Raw genomic sequence first — 18,796 nt, forward strand, 5'->3', positions numbered from 1 at the left:
CCTGCAGGCTACCACAAAAAGTGGTGAACCAGATCTTGGCCCATAGACCATGGTTTGCTCACTCTTGAGATGGAAGTGAGAACCTTCAAATATTCACCACCACCCTCTGGTTAGTGGCAAAAAAAAAGCACACACACACAAAAACCAAACAAAAACAAAACAAACAAACAAACAAACAAAAACCACACCAAAACCCTGGGGTACAGTTGCTTGGTGGGAGATAAGCTAAGGCAAAGTTTCCAGGGCTGTGAAGTTTCTCATGTTAAGTGTTTTTGGAGACTGACTATGGCCAAGGTAAATCTGGAGTTTGTGTGTCCCCTAGCTGCACTGGCTGCTTGTTGCATGTTGGTTTTCAATAAGAGCCAAGACATGTTTTGAATGAGAAAACACCTGCTTACAATGCTAACCAGACTCAGAAGCACAAAGCATAGCAAATGAAGTCTTTCCTTCCAAGTGGTCTTTTCCGGTAGTGAAACTAAAAAAGTAGCAGTACATACTTATAAATCTGTTTTTACATTTCCACTTGAGGATATGACACAGCGACCACACCTGGGAATATTGCCACCCTGGTTCTGTACAATGGAAACCTACAGGCTTCCCAGAAAGGGGGAAAACTAGTGAGGCAGCCAGGGACAAGGTGGCATCGTGATGTAATGGGTAAAGCTGTCTCCCCTAGCACTGACATCCCAAATGGGCACTGGCTTGAGACCCAGCTGCTCCACTTCCAATCCAGCTCACTGAAAATGACCTGAAAAAGCAGTGGAAGATGGCCTGGGTATTTGGGTCCCTGTTTCCTATGGGAGACCCAGGAGAAGCTCCTGGCTCCTGGCTCCAGCCTGCCTCAGGAGTCAACTTGGAGAGAAAAGAGATCCTCTGTCTTTGTAACTCTAACTTTCAAAATAAATAGATATATCTTTTAAAAAAGGAAAAATTTTAAAAGTTCTTGTTAAGCTAGACGTGAATGATGTGGTGCTCCAGGTAGACACAATAGCCTCCATGCTTAGTCACTGTGTTAGTTATTCATTGCTGTATTACCAGTTATCCTAAGCTTAACAGGATACACAACCATACACGTATTAGCTCAGTTTCTGGGTCAGGAATCTATGTGTGGCTTAATTGACTACCTTTGATTCAATGTCTCTTATGACACTGCAGTGGAGCTGTTGGCTAGAGTGGAAGGCTCCACTGTAGAGGCTTTCAATTCTAAGCTTACTCATCATTGCTGGCAGTCCTGCTTCTTGCCCCAAAGGCCTCTTACCATGACAGGGGCTACTCCTTGGGTGAGCAATATTAGAAACAGAAAGAGGGTATCTGAACAGAAACTGTGGGCTTTTTAAACCCAATCTCAAAAGTGAAGTATATTTGTTAGAAGAGATTCAGTAAATCCAGGCCACTGTAAGGGGAAGAGGATTTATTCAAAGTTGCACATGCTGGTAAACAGAATTAGTGGTAGGCCATCTTCAAGGGTAATCAATAATTAATACTTAAGCTTTAAGTTAAAGTCATCATTTATTTATGTAAGGTCATCATTAGTAAAGATTTTAGAAGATGTTTTGCAAATGATGAACATCAAAGAAATAATTATAAAGTACCTATAACTTTTAAAAAGTAATAATATTTATTTTTATTTACTTGAAAGGTAAAGTTACACACAAAGCGAAAAACAGAGAGAGAAAATTTCATCCATTAGTTGATTCATTCTCCAAATGGCCACAATGGCCAGGACTGGGCCAGGTGGAAGCCAGAAGCTTCTCTCGGGTCTCCCATGTGGGTTCAGGGGCCCAAGCAGCTAGATTGTGATCTACAGCTTTCTCAGGCACAACAGTAGGAAGGTGGATGAGAAGTGGAGCAGCTTGGACTCCAATTAGTGCCTACACGGGGTGCTGGCATCACAGATGGCCACTTTACTCTTATATACCTTACAGTGTTCTTTGGAAGTGCTGATTAATATCACATATCTCACATATCTACTCCTGCTCTTTATAGCACCTTATTCACTTTTTTTCTGTCATAGTTTCTCCTTATCTGTGGTTTTACTTTCTGTGGTTTTTATTACCTACAGTCATTTAAGATCTGAAAACATCAAATGAGAAATTCTGAGCAGTGTTAAGTCAGCTGGCATGTAACACTTTGTCCTGTCTGGAACATGAATCATCATTTCATCCAGTGTGACCACACGCTACACACTAGCCATCTCTTACTTAGTAGCTGTCTTGGCTATCAGTTCTACTGTCATGGTTTTGCAGTGATGTATTCAACAAATCCTCATTTTACTAATAGTGACCCCCAGACCTAACAGTAGTGATGCCTGCAATTCAAATATGCCACAGAAAAAGCTATAAGGTGCTTCCTTTAAGTAAAAAGATAAAAGTTCTTGATCTAAGAACAAAAGTAGTAGGTGGAAGTTGCTAAGATCTAAATTAATGTATTGTTCATCTCTTAACATGCCCAATGTGTAAATGAACCACAGGGATGTATGTCTAGGGACAAGCCTCCAGGGTATAAAGGTTTTACTCTCCCCTGTGGTTTTAGGCAGCCACTGTGTCTTGGGATGCTTCCTTCATAGGCAGAGAGCTGGGAGTGGGGAATGGTGAGGAGGCATGGGAGGCAGAGTCAGTACTCTTTGCTGATTCTTTCATGATGTAGCACAAATTCTCTGGGCAGATAGTATCCCACTTGTTGAATCTATCTAGTTAAATGTGACTAGAAACCATTTCTGTCTGGACAGTGCTGACACCAAGTAGTGTGTCACTAGCAATCTAGTAAAAATTAAAAAGTTAAAAATGCTTTGTGTGAAACTGAATCCATGCAATGGGTACAGTAAGAATAAACTGACCTAGTGGGCTGGGGATGCAAAGGGCAGAACAGGAAATTGCACTTTTCCACCCACTCCTGGCTCTCCTTGACTCTTCAGTGTCATCCCTGCCCCCAGCCCCAATTTCCTATGACATGCTGAGAGAAGAGAGAATCAGAGAGACCTTCCATCTGTGGGCTCATCTCCCAAATGCCCACAATAGGCAGTGCTGAGACAGGTCAATGTTAACAGCTAAATCCACATTTCCCGTGTGATCTTAGAGTCCCAAATGCTTACATCATTATTTGCTGTCTTCTAAGGCACACATTAGCACAGCTGGTGCTGGAACTCAGGCACAGCAATGTTAGATATGGCATCCCAAGCAACATCTAAATTCTTACGGCAAACACTTGCCTCTAGTGTCATTCATTTTGAGATTGAACAAGAATGGAGGAAGACAATATGGATGCAGTGGCTACATCAATGCTGAACAGAGAAGAATAGCAAACTGCTCAACCATGAGGCAGTAGGCAGACTGAGGAAAGGGTCCTAGAGTATGCCATAAAGACTATTCTGAACTATAAACATTTTTTTAAAATTACATTGTGACACAGTTTTATAGGCACTGGGATTCCCTCCTCCCCTCCCCCCATGGTGGATTCCTCCACCTTGTTGCATTACCAACAGTTCAAGCTCAGTTGAACTATAAACATTTTTAACAAAACCATTAGCAGTCACAATGCATAATGACCGTGGAACACTTCAACTAGTAGACATAATTTATTTAGCCATTCTTCTTCATAACTATTTGGGTTAGTTTTAAATTTACTTGGGACAGATCATGAGCCAAGATTAGTGAGAAAAAAGGACTAAATCCAGACTGGTCAGAGAGCTGAAGACCAAGAGCCCAAGACGAGTCATGTCGGTGCCCAGAGTCAAAGGGAGATGGCCAGGGGGACAGAGGGTACAATCACACATCTTTACGAAGAACCTAGAGGAACAAGGCAGCAGTCAGGTGCCAGGGATACCAGATAAGAAGCTCTGTGTTGGCAGTGATCCTTGTGAGGAGACTACAGGTTTCGACTGGAGGTGAGTTTTATAGGGCTCTCAGCCACTTCACATTCCACTGCTTTGGTTGTTCAAAATACTGCAATGAGAGTGTGGCTACTGGATTGTCTTTAATACACTAGCATTGACTGCCCGTATTCTTGAAATTCCTAATTCATGGGATATAAACTGGTATCTAAACATTTTCATTGGTAATAAGAATCTTCAAAGCCTTGTAGTGCCTGACACATCTGTTTATAAATGATTATTAGGATGAAGAGATACATTTCCTTTTTATTTTAAATTTTTCATTAATTTAAAGATCTATTTTAGTTATTTGAAAGGCAGTTACAGAGAAAGAGGAGAGCTAGAAAGCTTCCATCTACTGGTTCACTCCCCAAAAGTCACAGCAGCCAGTGTTGAGCCAAGCTCAAGTTAGGAGCCAGGAGCTTCATCCAGGTCTCCTGTGTGGCTGCAAGAGCCCAAGGACTTAGGGCAACATGCGCTGTCTTCCCAGGTGCATTAGCAGGGAGTTAGATTGGAAGTAAATCAGCCAGGACTCAAACCAGTGACCATTTGGTATGCTGGTGCCATTGATAGCTATGTGAGAACACTATCCCCTTCCCTTTCATTTCTTCTCCTTTCTTTTTTTAAAAACAAATTAATTAATTAATTTGGGAAGGATCTAGGTTTAGGGAAAAGTGGGTGTGAATGTTGAGTTCATGAGCGCTGAGTGGGTGAGAGGATGGATGGGAGAGAGGATCTGGCTGGGTTGCAGTCACCTGGTGAGGGTTCTGGGGCCTGCCTATGAGGTGGGTGCCAGGTTCTCGAGCCCCAGGGGTGGGGGATCGGATGGGGCTCAGGTTGCCTGGCCCTAGTCCTTGGAGCTGCCTATGAGTGAAAAAAGTAGAGCAGCGGATGCAGATCTTGATGCACATGGAGAATATGGTAGTTCATTTGGTACCATTGCAGAGGAAGAACAGAGCAAACTGGACAACTATCCCAGCAAATGATGACAGCGAAAATCGGGGTGAATGGACACTTAAGGTCGACTATGTCAGCCAGTGGACACTGGGAAGATTGCCTTACCCTTGGATTGGCAAAATCAATAGCTTTTCAGAACTATCCAAACCACTTGGTCAGAATCCTCAGAACACGCCTTACAGCGGGGCCCTAGGTTGATATTGGGTGGTGGTTCCCCATCCCTGGATACTGGGACATTTGGGGGGCTGGGTGTGGCTCTTCCTTTTATCTCTCCCCTTGCCACAGAAACAAGAAATAATAGAGAAAGAGGAGAGAAACAAGGATTTCACCCACTTTTCCCTAACCTTCAATTGTTCCTACACTGGTCAACCATGCAATCACCATAAAAAAAAAATAAATCTTTTAAAAAATTGGCTGGAACAACTATAACAAAACTCTTATTGTTTTTATTTTTGAAATATTAAAAATATGCAGCTGATTTCATGGCAAATTTATATGCATGAAAAAAATGTTTCACTTGTTATCACATTGGAAAGTCTAATAAATCAAAGACACAGAATTAGCACATTTAAAATGATAATATTGGGTGGGTATTTGGTGGAGTGATTACATGCCTGGGTTGGCGTGCCCATGTTCACACTCGGGCTTTCCTTCCCATGCCAGTTTCCTACTACTGCGCACCCGGGGATGCATTAGGCAATGTCTCGAGTATGTGGGTCCCTGTCAAGCACATGACAGACTCGGACTGAATTCTGGGATCCTGACCCAATCTTGGATGCTGTGAGTATTTGAACAGTGAACCAGACGATAAGTATATAAAAATAATGTTCACTAGACATCAGGAAGTATTTTATTACCCTAGACCCAAAACTACCTAGAAAATAACATTATCAGGAAAGAAACTCTTGATTATCACAACATATAACATTTTAAGACAATAATATTTTGTGTAAGAAAATCAAATAGCCAAAACTTTAACAGAAAATTTAACTCGTAGCTCTCATGAAAGGTGATACAAACAAAACTTTTAGTACATTTACTGTGCTAAATACAAGCAAGAGAATTTTTAATATTTTGAAAGTCACAATCTTAAGTTAGGGCCTCCTAAACATCAAAATAGAGATCAGTGTTGTGGCACAGTGAGTTAAGCTGCTGCCTGCAATGCTGGCATCACACAGGAGTGCTGGCTCCAGAACCAGCTACTCCACTTCCAGTTCAGCTCCCTGTAAATACATCTGTGAAAGCAGCAGAAAATGGTCCCTGCCACCCAAGTAAGAGACCCATCCTGGCTCCTAGCTTCAGCCTGGTTATTGCAGCCTTTGGGGAGTGAGCCAGTGGATGAAAGATCTCTCTCTCTCCACTCTCTAACATTTTCCTTCAAATAACATTTTTAAGGTCATTTATTTGAAAGGCAGAGAGGGGAGGGAGTCAGAGAAAGAGCTCAAATGCCCACAGTGGTCAGCATTGAGCCAGGCTGAAGCTAGACACCCGGAACTCAACACAGGTCTGTAAGGCAGGTGGCAGGGAGGCAGCCATCCAAGCCATCACCTACTGCCTCCAGTGTGTGCACTGCAGGAAGCCCGGTTCAGAAGAGGATTGGGCTGTGAACCCATGGGCTGGATGTGGGTGTTCCCAGTAACCACTATGCCAGATGCTCAGCCTGGTTTCTTATACTCTTGCCAGACTGCAGCAGACTAATCTGTAAGAGGTAAAATGCAAACCCATTCATTTTACTTTCTGGATTCAGGTTTTATGTTTCCTTCTTGCCTAAAAAATGCAATCTTAACTTCGTTATTCTTTTACATGGACTCGTAAAGTACTCAAAGTCTCAACATGTGAAACTGTTCTTTTTCTGTTTAAGAAATCTCCATCTGCATTATTTAAGTGGGAGACCTTAACAGTCACCTGGGGGTATGCATACTTACTTCAAACATGGTGTAAGTTTAAAATATACCCTGGAGATAATCGACTCAGTGAGGAAACAGCAACGTTTCTCATGAATAATTGTTTATATTCATTATACGTTGAGACAATAGTGTTTGAGATAGCATTAAATATATAATTAAAGTAAATTGCACTTGTTTAGTTTCGTTTTTCAAATGTCAACTGCCAGAAAATGTAAAGCTGCATTTGTGGCTGATGTCATATTCCTTCTGGCAGGTGCTGATTAGATCGTGCTCGTTAGTCATTTTTTAAAAAAGTATTTCCACTAGGCACCTCATTTAATTATAGAACGCTTCCCCCAGTCAAATCTTGAGAATCAGCTCACTTTCTCTTGCATAAAAAGCATCAAGGAATCACAGGTGGGCGGCAAGAGTACAGTCTGGCACATGAGGTGGATTCTGACCCGCCTTGCCCTCCCGAGGCTTCCTCAAGTCTGCCCTCCGTTGGGCAGCACCATGGGGCTCCTCACGGGCTGTGGGTAGGGACTCTCCTTTTGCTGCTCTGGCCCGATTCTATTTCTTTTTCTAACTGACATATACAAATGAAGCATATATATTTATAGGGTACCATGTGATGTTTTGATACATGCATACATTGAGCAATATTCAAATCTGGGCAAATGCTTCTATTGTATGCCACTGTGTCATTCTACTGTACAGTGGAACACCAGCGTCAATAGTAGAAATGTAAATATTTTCTATGTAATTTCTATGTTGCACTTTAGCTGTTTTATTTTTTTTGAAACATCGTTTATATGTGTGACTATGACATTGTACTAGCTAGCAGACTCTGCGGTAGATTTGCCATGCACTGTGTTCTAAATGAAAAGCATGTTTAGGGCCCGGCACGGTAGTCTACTGGGTAAAGTCCTCGCCTTACACATGCCAGGATCCCAAAGGTGCTGGTTCTAATCCCAGTGGGTCTGCTTCCCATCCAGCTCCCTGCTTGTGGCCTGGGAAAGCAGTTGAGAATGGGCAAAGCCTTGAGACCCTGCACCTGCATGGAAGACTCAGAAGAAACTCCTGGCTTCGCATCGGCTGAGCTTCTGCCATAGTGGCCACTTGAGGAGGGAACAGTGAACAGATCTTTCTCTTTCCTCCTCCCTGCATACCTGACTTTCCAATAAAAATAAAAATGAAAATAAGAATAAAGTAGCATAGTGGTGCAGGCCATAAAGCCACTAGTGCAATACAGCATCCCACATGAGTGTCACTGAGTCTTTGCAGTTCCACTTACAATTCACCTCCCTGCTAATGCACCTGGGAAGGCAGTGGAGGATGGCCCAGGTGTGGGAAACCAAGATGGAGTTTCAGGCTCCTGGCTTCCAACCTGGCCCAGCCTTGGCTGCTGCAGCCATAGTAACCACAGACTTAGTCCATGCCTTCAAATATATTTCTGAAAAAGGACCTTGGGCTTCTCAAAGCTCCAAAACCTAAAAGGCTCTCATTGCATTGAGCTGGCAGCCAGTACTCTGGGGCTTGGCAAAGGAGACCCGACTTTCAGCAACTTCTCGGTGACTTCAACGCGAATGATGCCTGGCTATCCTTGAGCTTCTTTAGCCTTTGTGCCTTGGAAATGGTGCTTCCTATCTTGGAATGTGTTTCAATTTTTTTTTTCCACCTGGAAAATCTGTACTGTATTTAAATGTCTCCACCTGCGATAACATGTCAGCCTGTGCAAAGGGTGGCATCTTCCTGGCACACAGCTATGGCCCACTTCCTAGCTCCTCCAGGGTCTTGGGCATCTTTATCACCCATGTCCCTGAATGTGACATGTGTTCTTTGTAGGCAGTCAGTGGAAGCCTGCTTTTTTACATTAGTGTGCAACTGCAAATAGATAGGGACTTTTCACTTCTGATCATCACTGTGTCAGGGCCCTCTGCTCATGCATATCGTATTAGTTATAAAAACACTGGCTTTACCTTCTGAGAAAGTGTGAGTAGATATGTATTTATTTTGAAGATTTGTTTTAAATATTTATTTGAAAGACCGATTTACAGAAAGAGAAGGAAAGAGAGAGATCAGTAATCTGCTGGTTTACTCGCAAACGGCCATAACTGTTGGGCAGGGCTGGTCTGAGCCCAGGGCGCCTGTAGCTTCTTCCTGATCTCCCCATGGGTAGAGGGAACCAAGTACTTGTGCTGCTCTCTACTGCTTTCCTCAGGCAATTAGCAGGAAGCTGGAAGGGAAGTGGAACAGCCAGGACTCAAATGACCACCCATACAGAATGTCAGCACTGCAGGCTGAGGCTGAACTTACTATGCCATGGCATCAGCCCCAACATACTTATTATTTATTTGAAAGGCAGTTGAAAGGAGAGGACAGACACACATGGGTAAAGAAAGGGAATTTCTCACCTGGTTGTTCACTCTCCTAATGACAGCAATGGCTAGGTCTGGGCCAGGCCAATGCCAGGAACCAGGGACTTTTCTGGGTCTCCTGTATGATAGTAGAGGCCCAAGGTATAGGGCTTTCTCTTGTTGCTTTCCCAGGCACATTAGCATGGAGCTGGTTCAGAAGTGGAGCAGCCAGGACTTGAATCAGCGCCCTTATGGGATACTGGCATGGCAGGAGACAGCCTGCTATACGCCAGTCCCCAAGTATTTATTTCTACTACAGACCTGTTGGAAAAAGGGACAGGCCACATCAAGACCAAGGCAATCTGCCCATGCACAGAGAGGCTTGGGAATGTATGGAGTTAGGGTAATTGGGACAGAACTGGGTGAAACAAGTGACACAGTATGACTGCTGAGAGGAAAGGGGTGGTACAATTTTTTCCCATATATCCCAAGTTGAACAATAGCCACTGAAATGCTAGGGGAGGTGTGGCATGTAGTATTACAATCATTCATAAGGAACACTGATCTGCCTGAGCTGGTCTGTGCAGACTCCAGTTACCATGTTGGCTGCAGCCAGTCCTGTCCAGTTTTATCAGGAACCCTGGAAAACCAGTTCAGCAGATAGTATTCTGCAAAAGCAACTATTATGAGATTGCAAGCTGCTATGTAGCAGGCAGACAAGCAACTATTACAGGATATTAGTTAGGCAACCACAGAATGCTTAAGGGGAGACAAACGTTTTGTTGTCCATGGCTTCAAGTTTTTTGTCTTAGCCAAGTTAAGAAATTAAGTAACAGTGTATATTGACAAGGATTTGGCATTATTACAGTAGTAGTAGATACATTTTGTCAATTTCTGAGTAGTGAGATAAGATACTAACATTTGAAAAGATGTCTCAAATGCACAAAAGCATTTTTATGCCACATTCACTTCTTTTGTCAGAATTATTCTTAAAAGAAGTTATAAAAGAACTTGAGTAAATATCATGAGAAAATATATAACCCTTAAATGAATATTTTCTTTAAAAAAAAATAGGCTGGAGATTTTACTCTTACTCAAAAGTTCATTGATTTGAAAGGCAGAGAAGGAGAGAAAGAATTTTTCAATGGTTCACTGCCCAAATAGCTACAATGTTTCTGATCGCACCAGGCTGCAGCCAGGACCCCTGGACTCCATCTGGGGCTGTCACATGGATGGAAGGGGCCCAACTACTTGAGCCATTTTCTGCAGCTTTTCCAGGCACATTAGCAGGAAACTCGATTTGATGGAACTAGACATAACTGGAATCAGCAACCAGATACGGATGCTGACATTTTAGGTGGTAGTTTAGCTGCAGAGCTACCATGTTGGCCCATGAACAAATGTTTTTTAAAGTTCATAAAGGCATTACAAATCTGACTAAGTCCCTGGAGCCAGAAGCTTCCTCTGAATCTCCCACAAGGGTGCAGGGGCCATCTTCTACTGCTTCTCTAGTTCATTAGTAGGGAGTTGGATTTGAATTGGAGCAACTGGGACTAGCACTGCAGGTTGCAGCTGAACCTGTTATGTCACAACGCTGGTTCCAATTATGCATAACCTGTAAGCTGGCACACTCCAACAAACTTTTTTAAAAAGATATTTTTGTCTAGTGCTTACTAAAAAGTCCTCCAGTTATTTAATTTACTCAGCCCTATCTCAGCCCAAATCATATTTTGCCTAATATCTAAAAAGCTCATTTTTTAAAAGATTATTTTTATTGGAAAGGCAGATCAGATTTATGGAGAGGAGAAACAGGGAGAGGGAGGGGGAGAGAGAAGAGAGACATAGAGTAAATGTGAGCAGTTCTATCTGCTGGTTCACTCCTCAAAAGGCTGTAAGGGCTGGAGCTGCACTGCTCTGAAGCTGGGAGCTTGTTCTTGGTCTCCCACCTGGGTGTTAGGTCTCATGGCTTTGGCCATCCTCTATAACAGCTCACATTATTAAAAGATAAAGTTCTCAGATCCAAAATACATTGCTCACAGTTTTATGCTTCTTTTTAATCTACTCATAAAGATGACAACACATTTTTTAGATGAATGATTAAGCACACATTCCTCCTTGTTTCATCGTCACTTTAATAGAAGAGTACAAAATTCAATTACAAAACATTTTGTATATTGATTCTACAATGGAAATTTTAAAAACTATAACTTTTTAAAATAAAAGGATGTTAAAAAAACAAATTGCAAATGAAGCAAAGACATCAAAACAAGAATACTGTAGAAGGCCTAAATAAGAGTGTGTGTATTCTAGGAGTAGGAAATCTGCTTGAAAGACATAAATCCAGAAGGCACAAAGGAAAAACATGGCTACATCAACATTAAGGACTTATCTGTGGCTCAAACATATACAAATAAAAGCAACCCAAACATGTCCAAAGGGAGTATTTGGGAAGACATATCTTCACATCCACTAAAGACACAGTTATACAGAACCTGTATTAACAGGAAAATGATATTCCAAAGGAAACATTTCACTGGAAAGAACTACATGAAAATATCTCTAATCTTATTCATAATTAAGGGAACACATATAGTAAGTAAGATATCATTTTTCTCACCCATGATACTAAAATACCCAATGATGCTGCCAGCTAGGGAGGAAGGAAGGAAACGTGCATTTTAGTGTGGGTTCGAGTGTAAGTGGGCCCATCATTAATGAAGCAATTTGATTCCATCTGCCAAAATCAAACTGTACCAACCTGTGGGGACACTTGGTTAGTAATATATATCATATTCAAGCTCAGTGCAAAACTGTTGAAAATAGTTCAAGACCACTAGTAAGGAACTGCTTAAATAATTCACAACACATCCAGATGATGGAGCGCAAAGCAGTCATTAAGAAAACAAACGAGGTAGATCTATAGATACAGTAAAACACAAAGTCTGCAAGGTAAAAAAAAATCTGCATATTTAAAAAAATACATAAAGTTAAAAAACAAGAATTCAACAGTGCAACAAAGAAAAAAAGTGTCATAGGGTATTACTGAAATTCCTCCCTGTCCTCCAAACAATTATAAAAGCTGTTAAGCTGTGATTATTTTTGAAAGAAAGATACAGGGTAGGGAAGGGGGCGGGAGACTCAATATTTTACTTCATACCTTTGGCACTGCCTGAAATATTTAACATTATTTTCCTTATTAGCAGTTAAATGTGTAGAATATACCTTATTTGTTGTCTTTGTTACATATATTAAAAAAAAAAAAAGAACCAACAACACAGTAATTGTTTTTATATACACATCCACAAAGATGTAAAAGCACACAAAATTTTAGAAAAACAGACACACCCTGAAATTAACCACAGGGGGAAGCTTCCCTTTTTCACAGCATTTACTACACTACCGTAAAATATACATGGCAATTCTATACAAAAATCTCAAGGTAATTATTCATATTCATGAAGCATCCATAAATCTCCCTTTTAGGTGGCGATAGAAGAACATGAGTACACGCTGCCAGTGAGTGAAGGGAGACATTCCAAGTGCCTCACCCGTGTCACCTCTGTCCTTGTCCTGCCACACAATCAGGTTTAAGAGGCTGGTCTTCTGATCAGGTCACCAAAATATGCAGTGATTGTCTTCAGTTTATTGTTAAGAAAGTTCTGTTCTATCTCCACTTGCCCTCCAGGGCCAGCTAGGGATGCCACCTAAAAAACATGGAACAGAAGAGAACCATGTAATAAGCATGATTTCAAAACATCCATTTTCCTTCATCATGAATCAAGAGAATGATCCAGCTTTAAAAATTTCCATCGTCTCCAGTTGGGCCCATTTAGCCACAAAGAACTGCATTTTGTTTTTTTTAATAGCTGAGTAGTATTCCATGGAGTAGATGAACCAAAGCTTTTTGCTAAGGGAAATGAGCGAATCCCAAAAGGTTAGATACCACATGTTTGCCTTGATTTAACCTGTAATTTTTTTGTTTGGTTGTTTGTTATTTTTTGGACCTGTCATTGATACTGTCTCAACCCAGATGTTTCGAAGAATGGAACTTGCATTATTTTTAACATATTGTTTACCCAATACTATGTCAATTAATTCCATAATGTTGTATATTGATACTGAGGTTTTGTTGGGGCTTTTAACTGACCGGATCTTTACTCTGTTAGCCCTACCTTCAGACCAGAGAAGGTCTCCCCAAGAGGCCACTGAACTTAACTGGACAATAAGACGCTGAACTTTATGCTAGGCATGTGTTTGCAAGGAATGAATCTCAACTGAACTTGAACTATGGTTATGCAACAAGGTGGAGGAATCCACCATGGGGGGAGGGGTATGTGAGGGGTGGGGGGAATCCCTAGCGCCTATAAAACTGTACCACATAATACAATGTAAACAACAATAAAAAAAAAAGAAAAACAAAACAAAACAAAACAAAATTTCCATCGTCACTTCCATTCTGTGACAGAAATACTGGTTGTTTCAGATCTTTTTGTTTTTCTGGGTAACACCATGTGGATTTCTCCAATGACATAAACTAGGTAACTTTAAGAAAAAAATGAACAAATTCTAAAACTCAGACTTATGGACATTTAAAGAGCCAACCTTCCATTTCCCACTTTCCTGACAATCTTTGTCCTGCTCAGCTTCTCTGCACCTTATTCTCTCATTCACTCAGTAATATTTACAGAGTACCTGCTACCAGCTGCTAGGAACACATGTGAGAGCAGGGCAGCTATGCCTGGGGCTGCAAGGCCTTCTCTCCCAATCTTGTTCTGCTAATGACTTCCAATGACTTTTCCCTCCTGCACTGGTCACTTCCCACTTTCCTAAACTCAGACTACTTCCTACACCTGCTGCAGTCTTGTGTAGTTACTTAAATATCTGTGGCAAAATCCTCCTGTTTTTCAGGACTACTAGATTAAAGGGACCAATCCCTTGGTTAGGAAGCTGAACACACTTCCTACCTCCATACAGCTACCATTCAAAGGACCATCAAATGACTGACTGCACAGCAGGAGCAGTTAACAGCCCATGTCTTGCTCCAAGACAACAGTACACACCTTTGTGGCACTTTAAACCACACATGTTCTGTCCCAATTTTATTTTACATTTGTTTGAAAGGCAGAAAGAGGGAGAGGGACACAGAGATCCATCTGCTGGGTAACGCTCTATATACAGGGGTTGGGTCAAACTGAAGCCAGGAGCCTGAATACTTGGGCCTATTTTACTGTCATTTCATATATTCTAGCAGGAGCTTAACTGGACAATTCACCCTGGGGTGTTATATACACTGCAGCCGCATTTGGTAGGAGGCAAGATGTACTATGTATTACCAGTTAAGTCTGAATTTTAAAATATTTGAACTTCCTCTTAGCAAAGAAGTTACAGATATAGAAATAGGGAAGAACCAGTACATCACTTTATGGTACATTTATTTTATGGTATGTTCTGAAAAAAAAAAAAAAAAAAAAACAGTTGGTTCTCCAAGTCAATAATGCCAACATCAATACTTATCCCCATTCTTAAACAAGCACCAAAGAGATTGTGTTTTACCACCAGGAACAGATAAAAATCAAACATGGTGTCCCATAAAATGACTGAAAAAACCCACATACTCACATCACTGTGTATAAAAATTTTTCAAAATCAAAACTGTAAGTTTAAAAATAACCAAATAGTTTCAGAGTCTATGCTTAGGAATAGCTGGTTCATATTTCATTTGGTCAGCTTCAAGTCACTCATATTCTTCACAATACAAGACAATGAAAAACAAAGAATTTTGTCTTTATAGTTGACGAAATGCATTCTGACACTGTATCTAAAATTCAACTGTTTCTCAATAATTTCTCTATGAATTAGGTATGAGTATGATTTAGGTGTGGTACTGCTCCTGCTCCTCCCCCTCCCCCATTCTTTTCTCTTTGTTCTCCTGGTCTGCTGGGTGCAGTGGCAGGAAGAAGAGGTTGGGGAGAGGGGACCACTCTTGGCTGCCAAACTACATCAGCACCCATGGATAGGAGACAGTCAATTGACGATGTCTTGGAGATCCTGATGTGGAGATGAATTTTCCTGAGTGGTTTTGACAGTTCTGAGACATTGCTGGCTTTGTGGTACCAGCATTGCGAAAATCTTTTCCAAGTCCATTGGCTGACCAAGTCCACCTCAGTGCATCCACAGACCCAGACACTTGCAGACAAGCTTGGTCAGGAGAGTGCTGCTTTGCATCCTCTGACAAGGTACTTGCCATCCTCTGCTGTCCTAGATGAGCTGGCTGTCAGGTCTCTCGTGTGCATCTGGGCATTTGGTCCACTGCACAGGCATCGGCAACTGAGGAGGTCCAGTCCTGATATACGTGCTCCAAGGCTGGACCACATATCCTGATTTTCCCTATGCCTGGGATTTGAGACCAATTATCTAGTAGAGGAGTCCCCCAAGAAATCTCACCTGGGGTGACCTCAGAATTGACTGTGTGTGCCAACTATTACAGGGTCTGGTCTCTTTCCTACACCAGCCAATGCAAATACCGGAGGATGCAGCTATCTGGTCAGTTCCAGCCCGGCCCTATCTCTCACGTGAACTGATGAGTGCTGTGGCCTGGTTGGGACATCTCCCAATAACCCCTACAAGGCCCACCCCAGCCCTGGTTTTGGCACGTGCCAGTAAGTGCTGAGGCCTATCCTGGCCCATCCCACATCACATCTGGCTCTTGTGCATACCCACAGGTACTGAAGCTTAGCTCAGTCCGCCCTGCCCTGAGACCCAGGGTATGCCAAAGGGTGCTGTTGCTTTGATGAGCATACCTCTAGACCGGGCAAAGAGAAAGAAGGAGGAGAGTGGGATAGGGAGAACAGCAGATAGACAAATCGGTAATGATAAGCAGTTCTGGGTTATAGTTCACGCTATTTGTGGCATATTGCCTAACATATCTGTTCTACCAAAATAAAGCATGATTAGTTTGGTTGGGGGCTACAAGGATGGACTAAACTTTAATCAACTACACAAAGGACAAAAGGGAAAAAGGACACAGCGAAAGTGATGACTTCAGTGAAAAAAAGTATAGAAGATGGACGAGTCAAACACTCAGGGTTGGTGCCATGTTATAGCAGGCTAATGAACCTCCACCTGGGGCACTGGCATGCCATATGGGTGCCAGTCATGTCCCGGATGTTTCACTTCTGGTCCAGCTCCAGCTAACGGCCTGGGAAAGCAGTGGAGGATGTCTTAAGCCCTTTGGCCCCTGCATTCACATGGGAGACCTGGAAGAAGTTCCTGGCTTCGGATCAGTCTAGCTCTGGCTGTTTTTGCCATTTGAGGAGTGAACCAGTAGACGGAAGCTATCTCTCTCTAACTTTGCTTTTAAAATTGAAAAAAAAAAAAAATCCTAAAAAGAAGAAAAAGCCAAACACACAAAAAGAAAATAGATTTAAAGTAACAAAGAATAGTAACTGAATGAAAGAAACCTTCCGGACTGGTCCTAAAACAAAACTATACAATGGCTATTAACGACAAGAACACTTCATTCTAAGAGAGATGCGTTAAAACTACAGCACAGAGAAATGCCCTGTTAGCACACTAGGGAAGTGACTGTATCTACAAAGTGCAGAGTGTTGGGTTGAGACCTTGGTGCCAGGTAAAAATAAACAGTAGTTTATGAGGTTGACAGATGTCAGCCTGATACAAAGACAGGAGCACAAAGCTTGAGAACTACTGGCTGTGATTAGAAGCCTCATGGCAATCAAACGAGAGGGCTCACTCCCAATTCCTTTAGCCCCCATTTTCCTTTGTTCCATTCAGTTAAAAATTACACAAAGAAGTAAGTCAGTTGATTAAAAACATGACAGGTACAATAAAACATTTATCAGTGGAAAACTAGGCAACTTTTAAATTAACTCACTAGCTCTATTTATCCACACATGCGGAAAGGCAGAGCGATCTCCCATCTACTGGTTCACTTGCTCTTATCCACACCTAGGTGTAGATTCTGGAAACATAAGGTTTGTTCCTAATTCCATAAGTTGCTACAGCATACAGAAGACCAGAGTCTTCCCAGATCGGGAATCTATGGATGAGGCGTAAGACACAAACAGGCAGCACTTGGGTAGGCACAGAATTGGGCACTCCAGTATTTTTTTTTCTATCTATATCATTTACTGAGAGATGAATGCATAGACAGTAGTGAAGAAAATACAAGTCATGTTCAGAAGTATTTAGGCCAAACTGCAGCTGTCCACCCTGGGAGGTCCATCAGTCTGCAGTTCCCCTCCCCGCCTACAGTGATCATGTGTGCAGCAGAAGTGCAATCCAGTTCTTACCCCTTTTTCTACTCTCATGTGCTTTGGCTCCTGAACCAGGACCAATGATCTTCCACCTGCTGGAATACTGTATTTATAGTATTTACCACAAGTATTTACCGCAAGGCTGTACCCTGTGTCTAGAATAAAATCAAAAGAGGAAGGAGCTACTTCATCAAACAGACCAGAAGCCACTCCTTGCATCATGCCCAGCTAAGAGACAGACCATTCACGTCAGAGTCCACTGGCAGGAATTTCACATAGGGTGGTGCCGGGCACTTGCTGCCTGCTGCTCCCCTCAGGAGACTAAACATCATAGTCTGCTCAGAGACCTGTGCCCACCTGTTAGGGTTTTACTACTCAATACATGTTTTCATGGCTCGAGTTGGGGCACACCTGCCATTTGCAATACTGGCTTCCCACATGAGCCCCAGTTTGCAAAACAGTTGCTCAGTGTTCAATCTAGCTCTTTGCTCATTAACCTAGGAAAACAACAAAAGATTAGCCAAATTCTTGGATCCTGTCACCCAAGAGAGAACCTGGAGTTCCAGGTTCCTGGCTGCAGTCTGGCCCAGCCCTGGTCCCTGCAGCTATCTGCGGAGCAAGCTTGAGGGTGGAAGACCTGTCATTTTCTCTTTCAAATAAATAGATCTTTTACAAAAAAGCACAAAAAACCATAAAATTTTCATGTTACAAATCATGGTAGATTAAAACATTTCTGTCAAAGAGAAGCAATGAGGAAAGCACGGTGTAATACATTAACACACGCGCCCTGGGCTGTCTGAGGCAAGCCTACTCTAGGTACCAGTAGCAAGGCGAGGGATACCTTACTTCCAACAGCCTCTCAGCAACAATGTTTTTAAATTCCTCAGTTCCTGGGTTTGATAATAAAAATGTGGATATCCAGAGATGCAATAATTTGCAAACAGAAAAAGGGATACAGGACACAATCAGCATCCTCTTGGACACAGACAAGCCGCAAGGCAAGCAGCTGTGTTTGTGTCCCGTGCACATTCACTTTAGAATAATATAAACATTATTCAGTACAACCTCCTTAAATGGGAAGTTAACTGTTCTTTGTAGACATTCCATTGCGAAAAATGCAGCCTTGGTTTCAAATAGCAGAATCATGACTTTGGGAATCCAACACATTTCTAAGTTTAGTATGCTGTGGCATCTTAAATACTCCTTAAGAGAGGACAACTTCTTTACAAATTTGACTTTTCTCATTCTTGTAGTACTGTTTCCTCTCATTAAAAAAAGCTTATACATGGATAAATTTTATTCATTTTAACATAAAACGTTAATTTCTCTACTAGAATTTGATCTAAATTCACCATCACGAAACAATGTACTTGGAACCTCTCATCTTCCCTTACTTCTTATACGCTAGTGTATTGCTCCCCCTAGTGGCAGAAAATCTGAACAACCTTCTGT

The 18,796-nt window shown here is 41.9% G+C and overlaps 1 protein-coding gene across 1 annotated transcript in view; it reads right to left on the minus strand.

Moving 5' to 3' along the window:
- Positions 1–11,182: 11,182 nt before the first annotated feature.
- The window catches only part of TGS1 (trimethylguanosine synthase 1), a 37,197-nt gene continuing 29,583 nt past the window's right edge, over positions 11,183–18,796 (minus strand). Inside the window, exon 13 of the mRNA XM_040972556.1 lies at positions 11,183–12,772. Within this exon, the coding sequence (XP_040828490.1) occupies positions 12,656–12,772 (117 nt within the window). The 3' untranslated portion in view covers positions 11,183–12,655. The remainder of the gene's footprint in view (positions 12,773–18,796) is intronic.

The sequence above is a fragment of the Ochotona curzoniae genome, unplaced genomic scaffold (genome assembly GCF_017591425.1).
Source record: "Ochotona curzoniae isolate NIBS_2020 unplaced genomic scaffold, NIBS_Ocur_1.0 contig_2318, whole genome shotgun sequence".
Classification (NCBI taxonomy): Eukaryota; Metazoa; Chordata; class Mammalia; order Lagomorpha; family Ochotonidae; genus Ochotona; species Ochotona curzoniae.